The following is a 27,111-nucleotide window of genomic DNA, read 5'->3' on the forward strand; positions in this document are numbered from 1 at the left end:
CTTCATGACCACCCAAAAGTGTCAGGCTGCAATGAAGGGGCAATATGGAGAGGGTTCAGTAACCAAGCCCTTTCCATACGCTGTGGGTGTCAGCTACATTACACAGCTGACATCTCCCCGGTGCGGGCACGGATTACCACACCTAATAGGTCTGCTGTTGGGTACAGCCATCTATAAATGCTGACCAGTGAGATATACAATATACTGCCGCTTACATTCTGAAATGATCAGATCCCTCTGGGGGGCTGAAATATGAAGTTAAAGAAAGTTGAATATGAAAAGTGAAACATTTTAATCACCCCATTTCCCAAAATGTCTGATCTATTCAAACATCAAAGCCAATTATTGTCAGTGATGAACCCTGTAATGGAAAATAACATCTACAAGGCTGAATCAGCACTTTTTCACCATTTTGATAAAAATTTGAATAAAGAAGCAATCAAAAGGTTGTACAGTTTTCAAAATGGTATCAATGAAGACGTCATCTCATCCCACAACTAATGACACCTTACATCTCTTGCTTGTACTAATCCAAAGAACAAAGGAGAGGTGCCGTCTTGACCACAAACTGAAAACTCATTAAAGCCAATTAGAATAGGGTGCCATGGTGTTTTCTATTGCACCACGCTTCCAAGTACATGGCACAGAATATTAAATGGTGCCACTAGACAAGCCTCATATAAACTAAACAAATCTAAAAAGTTATGGCTTGGAGAAGGAGCAGTGAAAAACAAACACCAAAAAAACCCCTTGGTCCTGAAGGAGCTTAACATCTTTCTAGGAGTGTGCAATGGAGTTCTGCAATGGAGTGTCCGATTCTCTCTGTGAAATGAGCCACGGGTCATTTAGTAAAAGATTTTAATAAATGTGTCCATAAATAAACATGATACACTTTTAAATTCCAACAACATTACTTACATTAAAAAAAAAGTATACATCTGCCTCCATGGTGCAGGAGATGGCAATGCATCAGTGTAAATGCATTTACCTGTGTAGTCTCCTATACAGTGATAGCCCCATTCTTATATTTCCAGTGCAAGGGGCGTCTATTTTACAAAAGGAGATTTACAAGTGGCGTTTGAAGAGACCCAAGTTCTTCTTTGTACCTGATCTGGCTCTCTAACCATTAACAATCTGTAGCCAGTAAACGGGGAGAAACATTTTGTCCTGTGAACACAAAACTCTAGTTTAAAACTGGGGGCATTCTACAAAAATGGGGGGGGGGGGGGACACACCTTACGACAATGGCACTTCTGAGGACTAGTGTGTATACAGGTGGACACAGTGGTCCAGTGGCACGATAGTGGAGACCGCCTGACGGGTTTGCCCTGCATCACTTCATGCTGTGCTGGATCTTCATATGCAGAAAGGAATAAACATGTATGTCTGCTCAGCATGCATATGTTTCATGAAGAAAAAGAAAAATACTCATTTCAACATGCTTTAGAAGTGGGCACAGGGGGCTTCACTGCCTTCATAAACTGTACATGGAAAGATCAGCAGTTCACCCCCAACCAATAAACACCCCAAAAATGAACACTGGCATCATACATTGGAAATAGAACTTTCAAATAGTCATGTACAAAAATATTTCTGCATAATGTATGACAAATTATTATTTTCAGCATATTTTGGAAGGCTTCTATGTTCTGGATGGTCCACTATTAAGACCCACAAAGAAATAGAACAGTTTAAGAGCCAATACAATAAACATGACCAAGCGCATGCCCTTGGATTTTCAGAAAGAAAAGTGTCCTTAAAAGGTCAAACTTTTGTTCCAGTGTCAACCTTGAACAGCTGGTATATGTGGTGCTGGAGGAAGTCTCGGTATAAAGGAGGCCGGTCAACCTCAAATCTCTACTTTTAAGGCCAATATTGTCTTTCAGGAGCAGCTTCACTGAAAAGTCATGGAGACATTTTCCGGTTAGCTGATCTTCTGAAGCAGCTTTTCCTCTGTTTGTCCAAATTGTACAATGACAGACATTTCGGCTATGAACTGCTCACAGCTCTCCTTAGTAACCTGCTTGCAGAACCGGAGGTCTATCAGACAGATGTTGCCGCATCGCTTGAAGTAGGTCAGGCACTGGTCTGTAACGTTATTGCAGTCTAAGGCAGGTAGAAGAAAGAGAGGAGGTTAAAAACTGAAAAGAAATTGGTCTGAAATTATTCATTGACCATCAGCAAAAGGAGAATGAAGTCTCGCTGACAAATTATTTTATTTGCACAGAGACCAAAAGCTGGAGGGACTTTTTTGGAGAAGAAAAAAATCTCCAAATCGGTGGCTGAAATTACTACTATTACATCCAATGGGTGAGACTTATCAGAAGTGTCCCGAGTCTCTCCTTGTCCAAGGCAGATTTTGGAGTGGTTGGATCACTGAAATACTTCATTTTGCATGTATGTGCTATACCCAACACACTACCAGCGTAATAGTCACCAGAGATCATGGCTATGCTACAAAGTGTGTTCAGAACTTAAAGGACACCTGTCATCAGGTCTCTGCCACTAGTTCTGTCACTACTACCTGTTGGAGCAGCTCACAAGGATCCCATCCCAGCCTTTATCTAGTCAATTCATACATTAATCATTCTAAAATCATCTTTTCTTTGACCATGTGACCAGCCTCATTTACATAATAGAGGCAGTTATGTCACCCCTGCCCCCCCCCCTGCTCAGGTCTGTGTAATGTATAGTAAAGCATTGCTAGTGTCTGTTGACATGCTTCTGCCTCCTAATAACACATGTGAGAGACACAGACATCAACCACACAAGTACCTGACATGTTCTGCTATAACATGGCTGCCTGAAGCTGTTGTATCTCTCCTATACACACACAGGCTTGAAGGGGCGCCAGCACCAGGGAGCACATGGAGGAGACATTACACCATTATACCTCACATTATACAGGCTGTCAGTCATGTGTATAGGAGTATCTCATACACACAGGCTGCAGGGGGCGTGGCCACCAGCAAGCACATGGAGGAGCCATTACACCATTATACCTCACACCATTATACAGGCTGTCAGTCATGTGCATAGGAGTATCTCATACACACACAGGCAGCAGGGGACGCCAGCACCAGGAAGCACATGGAGGAGCCATTACACAGGCTGTCAGTCAAGCACTGGGGGTGTGGCTGTGCCTCCCACTCATGAATAAGCTGGACCGCTTGAATATGATAATGACTCATTGAACATTTCACAGGTCATTTGCATACAGCTTTAGGACCTCATTGCTTAAGTTTACAGGCATGTAGAGGGACAATGAAGGGATACAGGCAATGCTCTCTAATGGCAGTTTATGAAAATATATTTAGTTTAGGGGGTTATTTACATGACGGGTTCTCTTTAAAGGAGTTGGCCACTTTACCTCATGACTTTTGTAATGCAAGGGGGGGGGGGGATATTAGGCAAGTTACCAATATACATGTATTAAAAGTTCTGCACAACTTACAGCCATTTTATGGTCAGGAATCTATGGCTGATGAGGTAAAGGATGGAAGGCTTCATTTTACTTATCAAAAAAAGCAGAGCAGAAATATTAATAGTTGTATATTGATAAATTACCCAAATATAGTGTCCCCCACACATTACACAAAACATGCGGTAAAGTGGCCAACCCCTTTTACTGACCTAAAGATGGAATCGTCAATGGATGATTTTTTAAATAGTTTTCTTTCTACCTGGTGGCACAGCCTGAATCACAGCAGTTTTCTGAGCTGCTGTAGAATTTACCTTTGCATTGATGTAACTGGGCATCAAATATTGGATTGGCTATATGTCACCAAGTAAAGGATTACAAATCTTCGGGTGCAGACACATGTTGCGCTAGCACTGCGTTTACATGTGTAGTGCAAGCGCAATGTGGGCATGCCTCGGCCAAACGCATTTGGGTTTGCAGTGAAACGCATTAGTTGGGTAAACAATCGTATGCCTTTTGCTGGAAACGGTAAGGAGATTGGGCCGAGGCACAGCACCCTGCGCTTGAAAACGCAGTGTAAGGGCAGTGTGTGACCGCACTGTTAAAGTTTAACCCCTTTGTGACTAAGCCATTTTAGGGCTTTAGGACCTGTGTCATTATAGGAGGTTATAGCTTTGTAACACTAACATATCCAGGGGATTTTGAGATTGTTTTCTGGTCACACATTGCACTTCAAATGAATAGAAAATGAATAGAACTTTTGTGTTTAGTCAGTTTAAAAATGAGATTTGTCAAAGTTCGAAATTCTCAGCTTTTCAGGCAGATATAAAGTTACTTGGTGCTACGACTAACTAACATTTCCCAAATGTCTGCTTTATATCAGCGTAGGGCTTTTCACTGGACCTCAGGGCTGCCAGGGCAACGATCGGCAGCTTTTATTCCGGTTGGAAACACAAGTTTCACTAGACTAGGGGTATGGGCATGAAGTACACCAGTGAAAAAAACCCTGCTTTATTTATAACACAAAAATTATTACACAAAAATGTAACTATAATAACAAGGTTTTAATTGAGAAAAAATAACTCAAACGTTACAATCTTTTGTATTACAATAAAAACACTATAAACAGAGCTCAAAAGGTTTGCATTTTCTGTGCTTTTGAACAATTAAAATGGAATCGGTCATAAGTTTTGATCACGTATCACACAGCCAGTGTTAGATATTGTTCCCACAAAGATGTGTGATCACTATGAGAAATTCCAATATTCCATTTCTATGGTTTAAATGATCTCCCCAGAAATATTACTTACATATGTGTAAAAACAGGGAACTTTGTAGTTAACATTAGAAAACACTGACAGGACTGTTCAGGGGAAAGAATGGGGGGAGGGAGGGGGGAAGGGCTGAGCTCATATTAAACCTGCATCTGATTGGCTGAGGCTGTGCTGTCAACCAGCATTATACATAGTGCCACATACTAAAATATCTAAAATATTTATTAATATGCCCTGTCACAAATAGGGGTCCGCTGACCCCCATCCTATGATGTGGGAGCAGCTTTAAAATTGCCTTCTCCCAACCACATGCAATTAACATGCATGAATTTCTATGGGTGCAGCAATTCAGTCAGCGCTCCCTGGTCGGATAATTACTGCGCATGCGTGGTAACTATTTTCTGGTTTCTATGGGAGCGACTGATACTTTCAGTGCTTCCCGAGTTACCGCGCATGTGCGAAAGCTCTGTGGTGCTGTCTATGGAGTGGCACGTAGTTCCGCCGCTCGCATAGACAAATTTAGACGGGCAGAGGCTTATCGGCGACGGTATGCGTGCCCACAGAAACGGCTTTGCGTGCCGTCTGTGGCACGCGTGCCATAGGTTCGCTATCGCTGCCTTAGACAATATACTGTAATACAATAGTATGATACACTTCTTCTATATTACAATATGTCTTGGGCTCCCCGTAGTCGCCAACCACCATTTATAGATGGCGGTGCCCTGCAGCATGCTGGTTAGGTGTCAAAGCTGACTGCGGCACCCTAAAGGTTGACCACCCCCATCTGTGCGAGTACCAACTACGACAGTTCCCGATAGGCGTCAGCTGTGTAATACAGCCAACGCGTATGGAGGGTTCTCAGTCCGTGAGCCCACTCCATACTCACGACCAAAAAGGGGTTTAAGTAGGACCATTTTTTAATTAATAGTATTACTGATCGCAGTTGTTGTTAAAAAAAAAAACCCCAAAAACACATCTGCGGTACAGCATTGCCGGCCATGAGCAGGAAAGAGAATCAGCTGGAACTGTGGGCTTATTTTCTATTAAAATAGCTAATTAATTCCTCATCTTACCATCACATTGGATTGACAGCTAAGCTTTCAGATACTATTACTCCATACAGATCAACCATCCAAGTCCATTTTCACTTGTTAAATATGGATGCGCGACAGTTGACTTTACCAGAGTTAACCCTGTGCACCATAGTGATGTAAGATACGGAGTTACTGATTTCCCTATGATGATGTATACATTAGCCCTTGGGTTGCATATAAATTTCCACCATTAACACTGAATTGTGTGCAACTGTTTTAATAGAATTTGTTGTGAGAACTGCAGTTCAGTTATTTTCACCTTATATAATTGTGCTACGTGACATTTATAGAAAACAAAATTACACTGATGATCTTCAGAAAAGAAAACCGTAACAAGCAGAAAAGAACAGTAACAAGCCCCCAAGTACACCAGTGACTACAAGACAATTATGCAACCATGACTGCACCCAGATTATGTTTACCTGATAAATTAATTTCTGATAAAGAATCCCTGGTAGATGTACCCACTGCAGTGAGCAGATTAATGGACTGATCAGTTACATGGTTACAGAAGCTCAGATCCAATTTGGACAGTAGAGGCATGTGCCGAATCATGAGGCGCAGTGAGGTGTCTGTGATGTCCAGTCCTGCTAGACGAAGCTCTGTAATGTTTCTCAATTTGCTGCGGTTGTCCATTTGTCCTGAAAGAATGTAAAAGAAAGTGAATACAGAACATCCCAGCAATGGATTCCAGTATCTGTAGAGATACAACATGCATGGAATATAGTCAAACGCATCACTCTATAACAATCCAGAAATTCTGATATTTACTCTGCATTACCTGGTCTGTTGTCTGTTGGAGGTGATAGGAGGTCCCTCATCTGTGCATCCTTCAGCCCTTCCACCCACTGAACATTAAGAGACCTTAGCAAAGGACAGCTGGAACTACAAAGTGCAGAAACGGCAATCCAAGAGCAGCCAGATAAATTGAGTTCTCGTAGGGCTAGAAAAAATAAATAAAAGGAGGTGTAATCCACAGTAAACCATACGGGAACATATATCCAGGCACAAGATATATGTTCTCACAACAGCAGTGTGAAAGGGGCCCCAATAAGAAAGTGGACTTGATATTGCAATAGTGGAAGTTGTCTGCCTGGCCCCAGCTTTCTGCATACAGGAGATGCAGTTCTTATCGGGCATCTCCAAGCCTTTCCTCAATGTCAAGAAGGGATAAGGATGGAGATACTAGATAAACAATTCTGCCTTTTTAACCTTTCAACACAAACATGACAAATTACCAAGATCCTTGGTTCATACCTGGAAGCCTGTTCATCAGCCAGCTGAGCTGTTTTTTTGATATGTTTGTCCAACTTAAATCTAAGGACAGCGGTTGTCTTCTGATAATCCCACTGAGCATAAGAGGAGTGATGGATTTGCAGCGGTTTAAGTCGATGTGAGTCCACAATCTTTTATCACAACACCTATCAGATTAATATAGAAAAATAAGATTATACCATTACCTAAACACAGGTATCTCTTAAGAGAAAGTCTCCACATAAAAAGCGCCATCATACTGGGGTGGAAAGCTAACATTTTCCATAATGGCTGATCCAACAGATAATCTACGCAGGACACTGCACATGGGCAGAAAGCATCAAGCAACAATATAGCAACTAGATTACACATGTTATAGGTCACCTGTTACATGGGGCAATAATTGACAAACGGGAATGGGCCATCTCCAATATGATCATTTATCCCTACACAGTTTGCATTTGCTGGTATCACATCCTGTTTACACACAGGAATGTCATGTCAAAAAAAGAGTGAAATGCTAATGTGAATAGGGGAAAGTTTCTATTTCTTGGCCAAGAATCTTATGTTACATTTTTAGGAACCCAATAGTTATTTGGTTTATTGTACAAAGAGTCATATGCCAGTGCAAGTCTAATATTATATTAAACAGAACTATACGAAATTATGTTTAAACATAACTATTATATTTCATTATAGAAAATTGTTCCGCTTCTAGAACTGTACCTTTCTTGCAATTTATGCGCACAGTTTGGGGTAGAACCTGTACATAATTCCCCCTCTCTAGGAAATGTGCTTACCTGTACAGGCAGACAATGCACAGCATATGCATTAATAATAAGCCAATTTATTTTGGGAACAAGTCTATGAATAGCTAAGCAGAATGTGAGCAGAAGTGAATAAACGCTGATGTGCATGTAACTGCTGGAGGTGGCAAGGCACTGGCATCCGGTAATAAGGTTATAACGCTAGCACAACTTATCTCAACTAGACACACACAAGTGCTTTTATGCACATGAACCCAAAGGGCTGTTTGTATGTATAGCACCAAGGTCTGATGCACAAGAACATTGGGGCCTATTCACCAAGGGTCCGCGATCGCACTTTCGCCAGACTTTCCGACGTGTTCGGGTTTTGCACGGCTATGTTAGAGGTGGGGAGGGGGTGGGTTTTGGGTTGTCAGGCTAGATAGATGTGGGGACTTCTGTTAGCCCTTGTCCCAAATATGTATCCAGAGAATAGAGGTATCTGAACACTGAATTAAAGGAAACCTACCATTTCAAATCGTCGGTGTAAGCTGTAAACACCGAGCACCAGCTCAGGGTGAGCTGGTGCCGGTGCTTAGCTTTGTTAGTGTTAAAACCGCGGTATCGCTGTTTTAACACTTTTTAAACTTTATAGCAGAAGCTGCTTCGGCGCTGCGTGCGACCGTGCGCGCGCAACGCCGAAGCAGTTTCTGCTATAAAGTTTAAAAAGTGTTAAAACCACGATTTTAACACTAACGAAACTAAGCACCGGCACCAGCTCACCCTGAGCTGGTGCTCGGTGTTTACAGCTTACACCTACCATTTGAAATGGTAGGTTTCCTTTAAGATCATAGGTCCACAGGCTCCCCTGTGTAGTTAAAGCAGTAATGCCCATTTTTCAGTTTCATTCAATTGTACAGCAGATCATATAGCTTCCTGTACGTCCAATAGAAGTGAAGGTAAAGAAAGCAATTGTTTGGAGAGATGAATGAATAAAATAAAATATTTTGGATTACCATCTGTTCCATGTTCTGCAGACTCTCATACAGATGCACAAATCCCTGTGGCTGAGGTAGCTGAAGATGGCCATCCAGACCTCTCTTTGCATCACATGAGTTGCACCATTCTCCAGAGGGAGGGAATCCGGAGGAGGGCTGATTGGAGGAGGCCTTATTACATGGCGCTCCATCTGCATACATTTAGGAGGTGATAAGGAAGGAGGAGGGCGTGTAACAGCCTTTGGTGTGCTTCTTGGGCTCGGGAAAGACTGATGCTTATACTCCTTTGGGGTCCCATTCAGCTTAGGGATCCGATGAACCCTCTCCCCATTACTGTTCAAACATTTTCTGGGCTCCTCGCCATCACTCTCTGGTTCAGATTTGATGGGATGATGGTTCTCATTTGCCAAGCTGTTCTCAGTTTTTTGTATCTCTTGGTTAAGTTCCTTGCTCAGTTCTTTACTCAATTCTTTGTTTGGAACTTTCCTTTTCTTTCGGTTTTTCTTCTTCTCCTTTAGTTCTGGGCCTTCATTGCTGGGACCTGCCGTTGGTGAGCTGGATCTTGACTGGTCACTTTCCTTAGGTTTCGGGGCTGCCTCTTGCAAATCATCATCAGGCTCCTGTTTTATGCGCCTTAATGTTTTGGCCATGAAGGAATCATGAGTCTTCCAAGGCCTTTTCTAAAATCACAAAAATTAAAGTTAAACTTTTTCAGCCAAAGAAAAATAGTAGCTATGCCAAATTATACGAGCTTACTTCAATGAAGCTAAGGAATCCGGGAAAAGAAATTGGTGCAATTTAATCTTTGAAGCTTTTTTTTTTTTAAAGAAATGAGTAGTGTAGGTGTTAGTAAACACTGAAATAAACTTTATTTAAAAAAAAAAAAAAACCTCCTGTGCCATTTTTCTTGCTCCTTTCTTCTCCCGCAATGAGCATAATTTCTTAAAGCCTTCTCAAGTATGTACACAGCAGATGGATACAGAAAGAAGCCAACGATCAACTCCATCCATATGTAGGAACATATTTCTTAACTAAATGTACATTACAACGTTTGCCAGGATCATTTTTACTACCGATTTACACAAAAGTTTAGTTACTCTTAAGTCTACATAATGAGGCCTATTTCTCAGTTAACAGCAAATTTTAATTGTGCCAAAAATGATAATTGTGGTGCAAGGCATTTACAAGTGTTTTAAGACAATATGGGAAACATGGGAACTATATCACAACAAAGTAGGTGTGGCCCAAACAGTGCCCAAAAGTATGCAAATGTATAAAAACTGGGATCAATTTTCTGGCGCAAGCGAAGCAAACAAACTGGGAGGTGCCCGATTTCTCATTCGGAATTGAACACTAGTGTAGTCTAACTTTGCACTGTAACATTTAGACACTATATTAGTAAGCCTGCTCTAAATGAGTTAATCTGGACATTCATCTAGAGTGCAAGTCATCAGACGTTTTACATACACTTAATTGTATGTCGGTAACTTTAGTTTCAGTAAAGGACAAATTATTTTACTTTAGCACAATAAAATCAACTTAATCTAAGATTTTGGTGTGAGAACAGAATTTGAAGCAGTATTCTATTGTTCTTGGAACTGATTTTGACAAGCTATTTCCTCAGAAACAAATGTACCTTTTTCTTGAAGAGCTTCTCTTCTTTTCCATGTTTGAGCTTGAAAAAGAAAGAAATAATGCAATTAATTCCTTGTATGACAATACAGGACGCTACACTAATAAAAGTATTACATTATAGGCCACTGTATCACACATCAATAATGACAACCTATAGAACACTTTGTACATATATATGATATTCATACTTCAGCCATTGTTATTCAAGTCAGGATGTGGACATTGGCAGACAGAAGGCCTTTAACATTTATTACTATCATTATACATGTACAATTCTCAAATTAATTATTTACATCAAATTTTAAGTGGAAACAAGAAAATAAGTGATGGAAGTGAATAAGTGTTCCCCAATCAGATATATTAGTTGTACATCATGAATGGCTTTAGTTCATTTCCTGCAATCAGTCTGTAGAGTACAAGTAAAAGAAGCTGGTAGTGGTGACAAAATCCCCCACTTCTCCATTTTTTTCACCCTCTTCATTGCAGAATAATAATTTTTTATTATTAAAGGTCTAGTTTGTGCTCCTGTCGCTTAGTATTTACAGCAATAGAGCTGTGCAGTCAGTGAAACCCACAGAACTTGTGACCTACAGTACTATACCTATTGTTGCAGCATGCTACCTCTAATAGCTTTCTTTTATGTCCCCTGTTAAACTTTTTACAATACTGTACTTAGCTATAATATCCTCTGGCGAGGAGAAAAAGTCATGCATTTATTTTTCATGCATTTCTATGCAATGTCAATGCAAATATTAATTTTTAAGTTCTTAACTGTAATCTATTTAGAAAGGTAGTAAAAAACCAAACAAATACAAAAAAAAAAAAAGCTTAACAACTGGCGCATGCTGGTCTTTGACCCAATTCCCAAAACGGTACAAATGCTAACATGCTGTATATACAAACATTGCAATATTTATATATATAGTACTATTTGGACAAAATATATATAAAAATTTTTAGACACAAGAAAGAAAACAAACGTGAAACACATGCTAATGAACACCACTGAAAACATTTTGCAGTGCTCTGTGTGCGTCAAAACAACCTTACATTGGTAAAACTTGTCTATGCCAACACAGTCAGATTTCTCTAGTGACCTTTGATATATTTACACAGTTATCAGGTCAAGTTGTATTTGATAACCTTTTCTCTTACTACATATTCCATGTATTACTGTGCCTGCCCATCTACATGCTGCAGGCTGTTAGGTAGGTCACAAACACAGCTGCGGTTATTGAAGGTATGCGATACCCACAGCTACTGATTAGGAGCCATTGCTTGCCGCTTGGGAAAAGGCTGTAAATAAAAACTTGTATGAAATAAATTCTATAGTATCCCCTATCCCTCTGTTATCCCCCCTGGAAATTAATACATTGATAATAGTATGCTTAAATTTACCTGACCACTAGGGTATGTCTCTACAATCAGATACTAGTAAGCCTTTTTTGCTCACAGCAGCCAATGACAACACAGATTCATTTCTTACAGTGGATTACAAAAGTTATGCTGTGGATGAGGGATATTTAGGAGTTCTTGTAAGTATTGCAGTCTGCTGCCCATATATCTAATTCTCATCACTGGATATGTCACTAGATCTTTTCGGTAGGGGCTGCTAACCCAATAATCCAGAGGAGAGTGGTGTTAAAGTGCATGCATTGTGATTTAGAGATTGGCAAGCTCATGAGTGCAATGATAAATCATATCAGAGAACACTGGTTTCTAATATTATTTTTTGCAAACAGTGAATGATGCATCAAACGGGGTTTCTTTACCCATTGACCACCACTGCTCCATCAATTGAGCAAAAACTGTACGATACTGTAGCACCTTTTCCACTTAGGTTTTGCCACAATACCATGCGTAGCCTTTACCCATCCCACACTTTTATATTCTTCACCATTTTCCAGAAAATTACAAGTGAGTAAAATACACAGCGACCATGTTTGACGCCATGCAGCCCAATCCTCTGCCGAATATCTAATGGTGCGGAAGCCTTTTCCAATTGGCACCCTGCACATAAAAAAAAAAATATTGGAAATCTCAACATCTATAACCAGTTCTACTTTGGGATAGTCTACGCCCTGTGAAGTTTAAGGGTTTCTAGCCATTGCTGCACATTTCCACTATGAAAATAATGAGTGAATATATACAGCACCTAGAACATGTAATAATGCCTGTAAAGATGGAGGGGAAGGAAACATAAAAGACAACACCTGATTGTTTTATTTGCTGGAATCCCTGCACAAGTCTAATATACAAAAGCACTATTGCAAAAAAACAAAAAAACTAACCCTTTTAAAAAAAAAAAGCCAAAAAGCTTTTAAGAAATCCATATAGATCCTTAATGTCCACATGCTCATCTGTACTAACCCGTTTCTTGACTGTAGGGTCCATATTCTTTTCAAGTGGTCTTTTCCTCTTAAAAACACCATCTTCAAGTTTGCGTTTTACAATCCCTTCCAGAATTTTCTTTTTTGGTGGCTCCTCTGGGGTCTGCCTGGGGGTCTCCTCCCGTTCTTTCTTTTTCACCAGTTCTGTTAACTCTTTATTATCCCTATTCATCTTTTGTTCTTTAAGCAGAGACCCAGGCAGGTTGGAGGCGTATTTAAATCCTGGACCTCTTTTTTGCTTGTAGGCCAAAAAGTGAGAAAACACAAGCGACTTTATATCTTATGCTTATAAATGTGGCTCCACTTTTGAGCTACACTGAACTGATCTAACCATGGTTGTATAGAGAAAGAAATGGCCAGGCTGCTTGTGAAATGGCCAACCATAACCAGACAGACAAGTCTCGTTTACAGAATAGAGGCCGGAGCCAATTGAGTCTTCAGGAACTCCAGTAAATATTTAGCATTTGAGAGATTTACTAGACATCTAGTCAATGTAGCTTCAAAAGTGAAGAAGAAAGAAATACAATCATTTGGTTTTGAAAGGGGTTACCCCACCACAAACAGATATCCCTTAACCAGAAGGGTCCTAGTGCTGGTCCCACTTATTCATCCCGATGAATGAAGTGTCAATGTGTATGTGGGACTGGTTCTCTAGCCACATCAGTATACAGTAGAGTATACAGTATCCACACCATAGAGAGGATAAGGGTCTGTGGTGGGACATCCCCTTTAAGGCAAAAATCAGACACATACATTTGTACTTGAAGTATACCTCAAATCAGAAAATCACTTTACATAAATCAATAGTCCAAGAGAAGATAATTAGTTTGCATTGACCACCACAGCTCCATCCATTGGGTAGTGACTGTGTATGGTACCGAAGCAATTTTTTACATTTACAAAGATAGTATTTTTGATGCAATGCCATTCATGGCCTTTACCCAGTGGATAGTGCTGTCCAAAATCACAGCAGAGTGTACAAGCAAAGATTTTGCAATATATATTAGAGGCTTTTTTATGCCTTTTCAGGCCACCACCACCTTCTTTAACTGTTCATTTTCTCCAAAATCAAAGACAGAGCTGTTTCCATACTGGATACAGAATATAACGCTTATTGAGAGATTAGGTTCCCGAAAGAAGTCTATGGAGGGGGGTAGGAAAATAGAAGCAGAGGAGAGATGAGAGGACAGATATCTCAAAAAGACTTTAGTAATTAGTAAGAGAAGCCAGCATGCTATAGCAGATCCTAACACTTCAGCATAACTGTGTAAATCGCCATATGCGGTTAAGTTTCTTGAACAGAAAACTCTCGGCTGCACTAAATGCATTACTTTTACTGGTAGTGTAGATTTGTACCGTGTCAGCCATGGAGAGCAGAAGAAGAGTGAAGAAATCAGGCGATACCTTTTTGAGGCTAACTGAGCATATTTGATGGGGAGCTTTCGAGAATACTAGTTCTCTTCGTCAGACATGATGTTAACTAAAAGAACTAGTATTCTCGAAAGTTCCCCATCAAATATACTCAGTTAGCCTCAAAAAAAGGTATCGCCGGGTGGCTGTTATTTTAACGGATCATGCAACTGATCGCTAAAGGAGTAGAGTCTGTCCTAGTCAGATCCTTGTTCTGAGTATAATTTGGTGATTTGTTATAAACGGATGCCAGACTGGGGTAATCAGCTGCAAAAAACAGAAACGTTTGTGTGCAGGCAGCCCAAGGCTTTATTGACACCAGTGTTCCTTTTCATCCATGAAAATGTCTTTCTAATCAGTTGTGTCTGCGACTTTCCATCTGGATCTCATCCATTTTTCATGTCCATTTTTAAGGGCTAACCTGAAGGAGGTTACATCGCTCACTACATAAGTGCATCTCCGGGGAACATGGACAACATGTGGATGGCACAGTCTATAGTTTTCAATGAACCATTCACTTACATGGGTGATGGACTTTTTTTTCCCCCTAATAAACGATGGTCCGAAAATAGAACCATAAATTTTGAGAACACATATAGATATCCTTGGAAGGCACAGATCCACAGTAAGGACATATTCATGGGTCAAAGATTGGGCAAGATAGAAATAAATAAATTGCTTAGGAGTTGCATATATTAGTTATATTATATTAGTGTCAGGCCACCAGATTCATGCAGTACATGACTGATGACCTCAGTATACGCTGGACACACTCATGTGGAAACATTGAGATGGACTTAAAAACATGGCATGAAACATTTTATAATCTGGCTTCTGAAAACTTATATTCTGGTATATCTCAGGCTACATCAGATACAAAGGGATGTATTATGAGTATTCCTCTGGCATCTCTCCCCCATGGCAGAGGGGAATTGATGCATTGGACAGGCCCATGTGAACAAGTCCTTACTGCGGGCAGCATCAGTGTGCTCGCTTTATTCTCTCTGCTTCTGCTCCCTTCCACTCCATAGAATGGGCTGTCCGGAAAAACATGTCTGATTTATTCCAAAACAGCGTCACACCTGACTACAGTTTGTGTCGGCATTCAACTCGGCTCCATTCAGCTCTAAGCAGCTGAGTTTCAATACCGGCACAAACCATTGACAGACATGCTTTTCAAACTCCGGACAACTCATCTTTCAGTGAAAATGAAAACCGGTCTACTCTCTAGATACTGAATAACAAGGTTGTCCAGGAATTTGGACTACACATAGCGATAGAGCCGTGTGATTTTGATGTACATAAATGACATTGGTAACACAGCAAATGTATGAGTTTCATTATTAGAACCATCTTGATGTTATGTGGTAAGGAGGGATTGTAGTATATATACAGCACTCCAGAAATATTGCATCACATTTATCATTCACAGTGCAACTCCAATAATAAATCAGCTTTACACCAAAATTGATTAAAATGTCTCTCTCTTGCTCCTTTGTTTTCCTATTTATTAAAAGGGATTGTTCAAGAATAACCAGGATAGGCCATTAGTGTTGTAAAGGTGGAGGACCAACTTCCAACCCCTGCACTATTGTAAATACGCTGGTGTAGTGTCCAGAAGCCATACCTGTAGTCATGGCTCCCATATATGTGAAAAGAGCCACAGCTACCTACCATTAGGAATCTACCTATTAAAGGGGTATTCCCATTACAGCAAATTAAGGTCATTCTTTTTATGATAAAAGTTATAAAAAATATTTCCAATAAAAACTTTCTGTATCAATACCCTACAGTTTTAAGCATCTCCGCTTGCTGTCATTCTATGAAAAACTTCTATGTTGACTACTTGTGGACAGAAATCTGACCATAGTCACACCGGAGCCCAGTTCGTTATATCACACAGCTCTGATTACAGTCTGTAATATAACGAGTGTGACCACGGTCAGATTTCTGTCCACTAGTAGCAAACACAGAAGCTTTCCATAGAATAACAACATAGCTAGATTCCTCATGGTAGGTTTCCATTAAGGCATAATAATAATAATCCACTACATGGAGCCAACTTCTATTAATTGTATACAAACTTGCTCAATTAGCTCAAACAGGTTGCTGATTTTCCCCCCATAAGAGTCCCTTATGCACTGAAGGCTTAGTACTTTATTTATGTCTTTGAAACTACTCTAGTTCTGCTGATACCAGGGTGGTGGCAGCTTCTGATTTTACAGTATACAACAGTCAGATCCACTACAATGACTTATAATGGGCTCTACTGGAAAAGTCTATTGACACCTGAATCATTTGCCACTGAACAGGGTGATAACGCATCTAATATTTTATGTATAACAAACAAATGAAAAACACAGCAGAGCTTATAACCACAAACCATAATAAATGTCAACAATATTATATAAGCCTTAAAACTTTGGCCATGTCAGACGTGTCAAAGGTCTTTTCCAATAATTAAACTAAATGCATCACTTTGGTGTAAGGAGTTTAACTGGGTAACACTCTCTGTATGATGACTGCATTACTCGGATAGCCATGTCTTGTCACCAGATCTTTTTGTATCAAAAATGTAAAGGGGTACCGCAGAGAGACTTCCATTGCGGATTAAAAAAAAAATAAAATGGAAAAAACAAAAAATAATTACGCCACACTCTTTTGGGTGAATAGTTGCATTTTCCTTCTTACAACACTACAAAGGTTGAGATGTACAAAAGATGGAACACTAAAACAGGAAATATCTGAAAGAAACAGGTTATCCATTCCATCCATTTTCACACTTTATCAAAAGCTACAGGAGTAACATTAGTATTAAACTTGTATATCTGTACAGTTACAGTTATTATTGTATATTACTGCTGTAACAATTATATGCTTTAATAAAAGTTACCTGATTTTAAAAAAACGGGGGAAAAAAAAAAAAAACTATTAAACAAACTATACAAATTGAATTGATATTTGCCAAAGAGTTCCTTTATACTCACTTTCCCAGTTTTTCCAGCATGGTTACATTTTGGACATTCCCAGCAGTTTGGAAGTTCGTCATTTACCACACCATCAGATTCCTTTACCTGCAGAGATATCAACACCAGACATGCTGTTGTGTATGTAGTATATCCAAGACATACTTAACCAGCTTTATATTCGCATACCTCCATCTATAATACACGAGGAGATGTAGAGAATCCCAGCTGGCCAGTTGTAATAGTGGTGCAGAAGCGTGCACAGAAATATTTAGCTTTGCAGGTGCTGTTAAAAAAAGAGGACCTGTCACCAGATTTTGACCCCACTGACTAGCAAAACCTGCTGATAAAGAGTTACAAGTCCTCCCCATATCACCTAAAAATTAGCTGCCAGTGGGGCACTGTACCTTAATTACAGATGTTTTTCTGATATGCAAATTAGCTTTTCTGACTTCCCTCTCTCATTGTTCTGACTGACAGCTCTGTGTCTCTTCAAATCACTGTCCTGTCTCTCCTCGTACCTAGGGACTATATGCTAATATTTAACTACAGACATATAAAGCTCTATGAACTTATAGGAAATATTGTGTAATTTTTTTTTACACTGTGCCTTGTGTTACATTCATGTCACGTGACAAGAGGGACATCATCACAGGTCCTTTAGCCCTCTAACCGTACTCCATGTATGTAATTACATAAAATAACAGCACCCTCCATGGAGGATGGAGAGGAGTAGAAGTCCATGGAGGTAGCTGTGACTTCATGTGATCACATAGATACATATATTGGGTAGAGTGTGCTATTGTTAAGAGGCTAAAGGACCCAAGATGATGTACCCTGGTCACATGACCTGAACTGTGACCAGGAAGGAGGCATCAGGCATGGGAAGGAGCCAGATGAGCAGGACACGATCCCTTTGGAGCCAGGTAATATAAGATAAGGGGCGATTTATCTTGATGTAAGTGAAACAATTTTTGAGTAAAAAAAGGTGTCAGTTATGGTTCCCATAGAGCCCTATTAACTGTCACTGGCTGAATATGTGCAAATGTACTAACAGGTTCCCTTTAAATTCTGTTGTGTTGCATATAAGGGAGTCTTCATCTGAATAAGTTTGTTCTTGATATGGTATACTTTAAAGGGAACCTGTCACCAGGGACCTCATTTTCACTAAAGACAGATTACAGAAGTCCATTACAGCTGCATTGCAAAGATACCTTTCTGCTTTCTCTCAGCATTTGCATTTCAATATAATTGTGTGTTATAACGTTCCTTGCACCCTGACAGAATCCTCTGTATAGTCCCAGGAGCTGGGCTTTGATTTGGATGCATTTCAAAAAACAACATATGACGTGTCTGTGCTGTAGACTGCTCAGCTCTTGCCCCCCACCTTTGTGCTCCTGTACAGCTCCTCCCCCCTGCTTCTTCACAGAGGTCACAGCCTGGGGAGCTATCATCAGTGGGGGAGGGAGGAGCTGTACAGGAGCACAAAGGTGTGTGGGGCAAGAGCTGAGCAGTCTGCAGCACAGACAAGTCACATGTAGTTTTTTCCTAAGACTAAACAGAGGATTCTGTCAGGGTGCAAGGTATGATAGAACAAACAATTAGATGATTAGAAAAGGCAGAAAGGCAAATTTGCAATGCAGCTGCAATGGCCTTCTGTAACCTGTCTTTAGTGAAAATGAGGTACCTAGTGACAGGTTCCCTTTAAGCTATTTTCTCCCCCACCCCTTCCCATTCTACCAAAGCTGATGTTATTAATAGGCGATTGGTGGGGATGTGACAGTTTTTTTTCCTGCATTGGATGTACCATGTAATATGAAATATTAAATTAAGTTAAAAAAAGATGAGCATTGAACTTGGTTAGTACAATTGAAGCCATTTGTATTGCTTTATAATTCCATACCAAGTATTTAAATGTAATCTACAAGAATTAGTTTTACTCACTGTAAAGAAATTCTTTAGTTACAGTAATAAATCTGTTGGATCATACTTGGCACTTGCACTGTGCTGCCTGGCTAAAACCCAACAACTTAGTTATGTAGTTATACTGCAGTGCATCCGAGATGACTATTACATCAGCAACAGTGAAAATCTGTAGGATTAAGAAGAGGTTGGCCACTTTCTAATTACTTTACAAATGGTCAGGAAACAACTTTTACACTAGTGACTAGCTTAAAAGGCTATGACCAGGACTCCTTTCTCATGTGTGCGCTCCCCCTTTGCTGAGTACAGTCCAATTCACTACTACACTAAGACCGAAACCGACCCTTTGCCAGTAGACTTCTAAATATTACTGCACACTATTCACACATCCAGTGCCCTGCATAGCTTCGCTTGTAAATGTTTTCATGTGAAACAAGGCATATTATAACCGTATTCTGAGGTCTATAATAGGTTGCCAATTGTAATCTAATGTTCTATTTACATCCATATTTGAAAAACGCTAAATTTCCTAGTTTATCCTCTCCTATAACCCGATTGCAGTCAATGGAAGGGCCTAAAAGTATTTGTTTAGCATTCCAACAGTATTTACATTCCAGGGTATTATTTTTCATAGTAGAGAAAAGAAACTGGTCAGTATGCCAATAGGGTTATATCAGTATTTGCATTCAAACACAGACCCATCCATATAAAATGACTTCTGAATTAAAGGGTTACCAATGCGCAAGGGTCCAACTGCTGGGATGCTCACAAATTTACAAGAAAGGGGTTATGTTTCACCGAAAATGATGGAGTATTAGATCAAGCATTCCTCCTGCCATTACATTCATGTAATCTATATAGTCTACAGTAGCGCTAGAAATATATAGGTATAACAATTAAACTTCATCCAAAACCCTTATTGTTTATTAAATACTTTTATTTCCAAATAAATAAACATTCAGTTTCCCTTTCCTCTTTTGAAATTCTATAAATAAATCAACAAAAATTGGTGGAAGGGCTACTTCAGATAACCAGAGTCAGTTTGTGTTTCAGGAAAGGGGACCTCGCTAGGTTAAAAGATCCAGAGCCCGTGCTCTAGATCTTTTGGCCGGAGCCCAGAATGTCCCCGGGTCAGCCCGGGCATCCTCCCCTCTCTCGTCACGATCTGTGTCCTCAGGAAAGTGCACACTGCTTTCTCTTGTAGGACCTGTGATGATATCGTGATCACATGACCTGCAGGGGGAAGCAGTGCAGAGCTGCACGAGTGAAGTGAGGGGGAGAACATAGGGGGATCTGTGTGGGGCAATTTCTTGGGGTGTGTTCACACGTGGCAGTAGGACGGGCCTCGGTTTGATCTCACGTGAATTTTCAGTGAAACACATGTGATCAATAATGAGCACGTGGTGTCTTGTATTTGTTTAAATGCGAGACAAACATGTGAACGCAGCCTTACAGTATTTTGGGTGTTTGAGTGTGAGGGTGCGTTCACACGTTGCGTTTTGGTCGCGTTTTCATTGCGTTTGAAACGCATATACAACAGCTGAGGAGGGGTGATTTGCCCGATTACATTACCGTTTACGTTTGTAAACGCAATGTTAACGCATGTGTTAACAAAACACATATGTTAACGCACTGTTTACGCATGTGTTAACATCGCGTTTACAATGCGTTTTGTAAACGGAAATGTTAACAGTGATATAATTAGGCAAATCACCCCTCAGCTGTTGTATATGCTTTTCAAACGCATTGAAAACGCAGGTCAAAACGCAACGTGTGAACGCGCCATTAGGGGTAGCAACAGGATAACACTGTCAGGTTGCGTTCACACGTTGCAGTTACAACTGCATCACAATCAGTTTTGAGGTGGTTTTAGGTTAGGTTTCCCCTTCACCTGTTCAGTTCATGTTTCACCTGTTCAACGGTTCCACAAATGTTAAATTAACAAAACTGCACCCAAAACCACCTCAAAACTGATCGCAATGTAGGGGCGTTTCTAGAGTTGTAAAAGATCCAGGGCACGGGCCCAAATACATATGTAGCGCTCTTACAGTAATGCCCCCTCCTGTATATAACCCGCTCATATGTGGTTGTGCCAATAACTTTACTGACGGTGTATACAGCTACAGAAACCACTGGAAAAATCCCTACTTACATCCAGTGACTGCAGGTGACGCGTCCTCCATTAGGCTTATGTATCACTACATCTTATGTTTCTCATTGTACCTAAATCTTGGTTCCCTAGCAATGTTATCCCGCTGCTGCCCCTAACAAACTCCCCCAAATACTGTAAATCTGTATTCACACGTTTGTCTTGCATTTAAAAAAACACCAGGTGCTTGTTACCCATCACATGGGTATTACTGGAAACGCAAGGCCTATCCTAGTGCAACGTGTGAACACGCCCCAAGAAATGTGCCCACACAGCCCCCAATAAGTAATGTCCCCACACAGCCCCCCCCCCCCCCCATCTCACTGATGCAGCTGTGTGTGTGCACTGCTTTCCCCGGCAGGTCATGTGACCATGACATCATCAAAGGTCCTTCAGCCTCTGGGAGTATTATTTTCCTGGGGATTGCAGATACTGCTGGGGAAAGAAATGCACTTGTTCTCATCACGATCTGTGCCCGGGCAGATGTCCGGCTGACCCCAGGAGATCTGGGGCACGAGTCCCGGATCCTTTGAACTAGCGACGCCCCTATGCATTTTTAACTGCAACATGTGAACGCACCTACGCAGTGATAATGGCCCAAACATTGAAGTGGACACGTCACCTGCAGTCACTGGGTGCAAGTAGGGATTTCTCCTGTGTATCTGTAGCTGTATATACTCTCAGTAAAGTTGTTATTGGCACAAGCAAATGTGAGGGAGTTATGTACAGAAGTGGATATTACTGAAAGTGTGATACACATGCATTGGGGCCCATGACCCGGATCTTTTACCACACTAGCAACGCCCCTGACAAAAGGGTAGAATTTTCAAACTCATAACAAAAACTAACCACAGTTCCAGGGACATCACTGTATGCATCATGATGATATATGACTTAAGGAGTTCCTTCTTTCAGTTCGGGGGGGAAGAAGTGACTCCTTCAATCATATATCACTATTTCCAATTCCCAGGGCTGTGCTCATTCCATAAAAACCAGCCACTTCTGGTCCCCAATTCACAGTCCAACCATGTTCCTCTGTTTTCATCTTCACTATGGTTATTTAAGCTATAAGTTATTACTTAGAAGGGGTGTATTGATACATATTGGGAGCATCAAATGAGAATCTGACTGTTCACCCAATACACCCAAACATCAAAGTATGTATACATTTCCAACAAAAACAATGCCACAGTATATATCATTTGATTTTATGCATTGTGATCCAAACATACCTTGAGGATGCTGTAGCTAGCTACACTGATGCAGTTCTAGGTCTTATTTAATCCCTGAATTGAGTGGTTTTGCTCAAAAAACAATGATAAAATTCAGGACCTTGGGAAAACTGTGTGCAGGCTGGCTGCAGTACATAAATACAATACTGAAGTGTCCAGATAGGATACACAACAGCTGGGGGATGCTGCAGCGATTGATTACTTCTGCCTGTCAGGGACAACACAGTGATTACATATTATTGGCATATGCTGGGCGGGACAAGTCTGGAGCAGTGCATAATTAGATCGTAGGGGTAGCCCCAGGAGCGACAAACTCATTATCATAATTTTATAATTGTTTTTCCAGCAAAACCACTCAGTTCAGGGATTAAACAAGATATATTTCTGCATCAGTGTAACTACAGCATTCTTAACGCATGTTTGGTTCATAATGCATAAAAGCAAATGTTAGATTTCCTTTAAAAGTTAAAACGTCATAAGTACAGATTAAATAATCAAGCGATAAAAGTTTATAGGAGGTTCAATTTAAAAAAAAAACAAAAAAAGCTAAATATATACTGAACTAAAGAATAGTGAACCATTTTAACAAGTCTTAAGTCATGTTCACCTTTTAGACAAAAAAACAAACAAACAAAAAAAAAACATTGATGGTCTTTTTAATTTGCAATGAACAAATGACAACAAAGTGTCAATCATTCAGCTTTTCAATTGGACTGGATGGGCACAGTCATTTTTTGCATTATAGAGGTCTTTTCACATGGCAGAAGTCATGATTACAGCATTATTCTGTCCCTTTGTATCGAAGAAGTTAAAGTAGCAGACCAGATGTTGGCACTTGCATAAAAAACTAATTATAGCTACAGAAAGCTATTCAGAATTTCTGCAAGACTATTACCAGTGGAACTCTGCCAACTGTATAAAAACTGTGCTGGCAGAAAACAGTGACAATAGCGAGGCTTTTTACATACAAATATGATGTTGAGGACTGCAGGAAAAATACACATTGTATTGGTACACCCCTGACCAAACTAGCCATCCATAGCAAGTATACCTTTGAAAAAAATGTTGCGCTAGTCTGACTTACCTTCAGGCAACCTGGGTGGATTATTTCATTACAGATGGAGCATTCCATCAGCATGACATTAAATTTTGCTTCTTGGCCTTCCACACAGTCCTCCTTTCCCGCTTCTCCACACACTAAACAAACGGCTGTATGTGGCAGAACAGGCTAAGAAAAGACCAGAAACAAGAGTGAAATGGCAGTGTATGGAAGTTTTACAAAGCAGAAACTATATTCTATATGGAGGTATAAAATTTATTACATACAGCTATACACTGACGCATGATACATGACTGTTTCATTCGCCCTGGTCCTCCAAACTTCTTCATGTCCTTGCAAAAGTGACATTCTCCACATTCTGTGCGTAAGCAGGCTTCACATTTTCGGCAACGTGTCCGTCTCCTTCGCGCTCCGGCGCTGGTCCGGTTAGCGGACAATTTCACGGCAGGAGAGGTAGCAAGTTTACCTTTTGGTCTTCCCACGGCTCGGTTCTATTCAAGACAAAAAAACATTTGTAACTTATGAATGAGCAAATATAGGACAGCTTGTTGATACATTATACAACACGACCTATAACATCTACATGTACTCCAAGCATTTCCTACAGGTAAATGTGACAGCATCAATCATCCAGTACAAATGACTAGTGCCATATGGATTAGTAACAAAGTACCTAAGAGCGAGCCCAACCTTTAGGATAACTCTTCTGGGCAAGTCACTTGTGCACTTAGGCGTAACACTATCTAAAAATGTAAAACAATTCCATCCATGTGCTGTGTAAAAGACACATTTGGAACATGCAGTATGTTAATTCAGAGGCCAAGTTCACATTTGCATTACTCGTGCTGGCTCCAGTGCAATTTTTTTTACCGTTACCGCCATTTAAAAATAAAAAGTGCTGCTGACTGTGATTAAAGTACTTGGATATATTCTAAATTTTTAAAATTGTATTTGCTTGTTTATGGGAAAGCTTGTGACAGCCAACACGGCTTGCATTATTACGCAAAATGTTTACCTACAGCTTTCCCATATTTCTAAAAGTAAATCTGCCCAGGAGCTATGTACTCAGCAAATGCTGTAGATATACGGCACAAGATCATGTGCCTTAACCTAAATAACCAAGCCCAAATATTTTTGCAGAAGAGAGTAACTACTAGAACCAGCTGTCGATTTACTCCACGTGCCATTAAAGCACATGGGTGTGATAGATGGGCTACACTAATATATATATATATATAAAGGAATTCATTCATTTACACTATTTCGTATAGACCCCAGGCGAACTAGGGAAATATTCTATGTCCTAGAACAATGCTCTTTAAAACTATGGTCTATTGCAATATTAGTTACTAGTGTGAAAAAATGTTAAGGGATTGTTTAGGGTTAAAAACAACATGTTCACTTTATTAAAAACTGAACTGATATATCACACACAACTCCTGGCAGAAAGCTGCCATGTGTTTTTCTGCATTTGAAATAGTTCTTTAGCTCTAGTGAATGACAATAGGTCTAATCCTCATACAACGAGGACGACATTCAATGCTCTGCTGCAGATTTGTCTAAGCAGGTTCTCACAAGATCTGCATATCAACTGTATTTCATGGACCAACCAGGGCTATGTGACCCAAATCATAGTGTTAGGATACAGATCAGTTCAGTAGTGCTCCAGTCAGTCATTCAAGGATCTTATGTGCCACATTTCACTGCGACATAGCAAGTTTGGTTCAGAAGGCTATGGTCGGTTCTAGAACTGCAACCTGTGCACTGACAGTTATGTCAAACTTGCCTAAAGCCAATCTGTACAAATCTAAAGTGCAAAGGGAAACGCTAACTTTTGCCTCTGATTTTTCCAACCAGTCGTAAATATGTAAATTTCTCATATTTTTAGCAATTGATAGCCCATAGGATGTCCTTTTCTGTTACAATACTTGCAGCACTTACTAATACGGTTTTTAAAACCCTTGGAAAAAGCTCAGACACTTAGCAATGTAGATCAGGAGCAGATGCAACGAGGTATACAGTAAGTGGAGACCTTTGGCCACAAACGGTTTTGGTGGTGGCGGAGTCTACCTCAAATCATTGTTTTTTCATGGTGCATTAATCTATTTATATCCAAGAAAAATGCAACATGCACTTCTCTGATCCAAACAGTGTGTAAAACTCACCCACTGAAGTCAGTCAGTGGATCAAATACATCCCAGTGTGGACACCTTTTCATCCAATGGTTTCAAAGAAGCAGCTCAAAGAGGGCAGATTGGATAATTTGACAAAACTAGGATGTCACTAGAACTACCAAAACAGATGGTAGAATAGCAGAAGGGCTGAAATCTGACCAATTTCTTTCCAGAATGGTACAATTTAACAATGAGTTTGTTTGTCAGTCCTTCCCCTGGCTGAGCATCCATCTCCTCTCAGGAATCCCAACCCATCACATGTAAGAACAAGCATGCAACTTACATATGTATTAGTCTTTATGCTGCCCATATCATGTCTTCTCTCGGACAATGAGATAGGTAGAGTCCCCCTTTGTATTTAGTGGTTCTGCTGGTACCAGCACTGGATCATGGCCACTCTGGTGCCATCAGTGACATCAGGTTACAGCTGTCACTGTCCTGGTTGGGGGCATTTAGCAGGATGTTATTTACCCCCTCCCCCCCAGTGATCGGGGTCTATCACCTGGGCCACATGTCACGTCCCCGGCGGTGCTGCCTTCCCTGCACATTGGCCCTGCCCGTGCTACAACATGATAGAGGGGGAGAAAGGATCCATTAACCCCTCGGCTGCTGAGCGGATCCTAGGCACGGAAAGGGAAGCCTGATGCTCCGGGGTACGTCCCCCCTCCCTCCAGCAGCCCGCGGTGCCCCCGCATTCACAGATGAAGTTCCCTCCGCCCGGTACCGACCTGCTCCTGCTCGGAATCGTATTCCTCATCATCGTTGCTGAGTGAGAGCGCCATGTCCCCGGATCCGGGCCTGTGCGGTGTGACATAGAGCAGGGACAGTGTACGGCGGCTACTGAGGAGGAGGGGGAGGGCTCAGCGCACACACTGCTCGCACAAAGGGGAGGAGGAGAGCAACGCACATTATTCATGAGCTCGGCCCAGGAAAGGGATTGCCACCTGCTCAGCACCAATAGCCGCCCCGTGCCTGGCGCTCCCAGCTAACAGGTAGGTAGCTGCTCGGCGCTGCCAGCTTACAGGTAGGTACATAGCTGCTCGGCGCTGCCAGCTTACAGGTAGGTACATAGCTGCTCGGCGCTGCCAGCTTACAGGTAGGTACATAGCTGCTCGGCGCTGCCAGCTTACAGGTAGGTACAGAGCTGCTCAGCGCTGCCAGCTTACAGGTAGGTACAGAGCTGCTCAGCGCTGTCAGCTTACAGGTAGGTACATAGCTGCTCAGCGCTGTCAGCTTACAGGTAGGTACATAGCTGCTCAGCGCTGTCAGCTTACAGGTAGGTACATAGCTGCTCAGCGCTGTCAGCTTACAGGTAGGTACATAGCTGCTCAGCGCTGTCAGCTTACAGGTAGGTACATAGCTGCTCAGCGCTGTCAGCTTACAGG

The 27,111-nt window shown here is 40.9% G+C and overlaps 1 protein-coding gene across 7 annotated transcripts in view; it reads right to left on the minus strand.

The window, feature by feature from the left end:
• Positions 1-844: 844 nt before the first annotated feature.
• KDM2B (lysine demethylase 2B) overlaps positions 845-27,111 on the minus strand; it is a 79,062-nt gene continuing 52,795 nt past the window's right edge. For 5 of the 7 annotated variants that reach the window (XM_072143395.1, XM_072143380.1, XM_072143412.1 and 2 more), the window contains 10 exons: positions 23,819-24,043; positions 23,577-23,720; positions 17,209-17,296; positions 12,793-13,058; positions 10,424-10,462; positions 8,806-9,467; positions 7,047-7,210; positions 6,571-6,732; positions 6,212-6,430; positions 845-2,106 (listed from right to left, as the gene is read on the minus strand). In XM_072143395.1, coding sequence (XP_071999496.1) covers positions 1,925-2,106; positions 6,212-6,430; positions 6,571-6,732; positions 7,047-7,210; positions 8,806-9,467; positions 10,424-10,462; positions 12,793-13,058; positions 17,209-17,296; positions 23,577-23,720; positions 23,819-24,043 — 2,151 coding nt within the window. In that variant the 3' untranslated portion in view covers positions 845-1,924. The remainder of the gene's footprint in view (positions 2,107-6,211; positions 6,431-6,570; positions 6,733-7,046; positions 7,211-8,805; positions 9,468-10,423; positions 10,463-12,792; positions 13,059-17,208; positions 17,297-23,576; positions 23,721-23,818; positions 24,044-27,111) is intronic. The other 2 variants (XM_072143389.1, XM_072143404.1) reach the window with 2 other exon arrangements.

The sequence above is a fragment of the Engystomops pustulosus genome, chromosome 1 (assembly GCF_040894005.1).
Source record: "Engystomops pustulosus chromosome 1, aEngPut4.maternal, whole genome shotgun sequence".
Classification (NCBI taxonomy): Eukaryota; Metazoa; Chordata; class Amphibia; order Anura; family Leptodactylidae; genus Engystomops; species Engystomops pustulosus.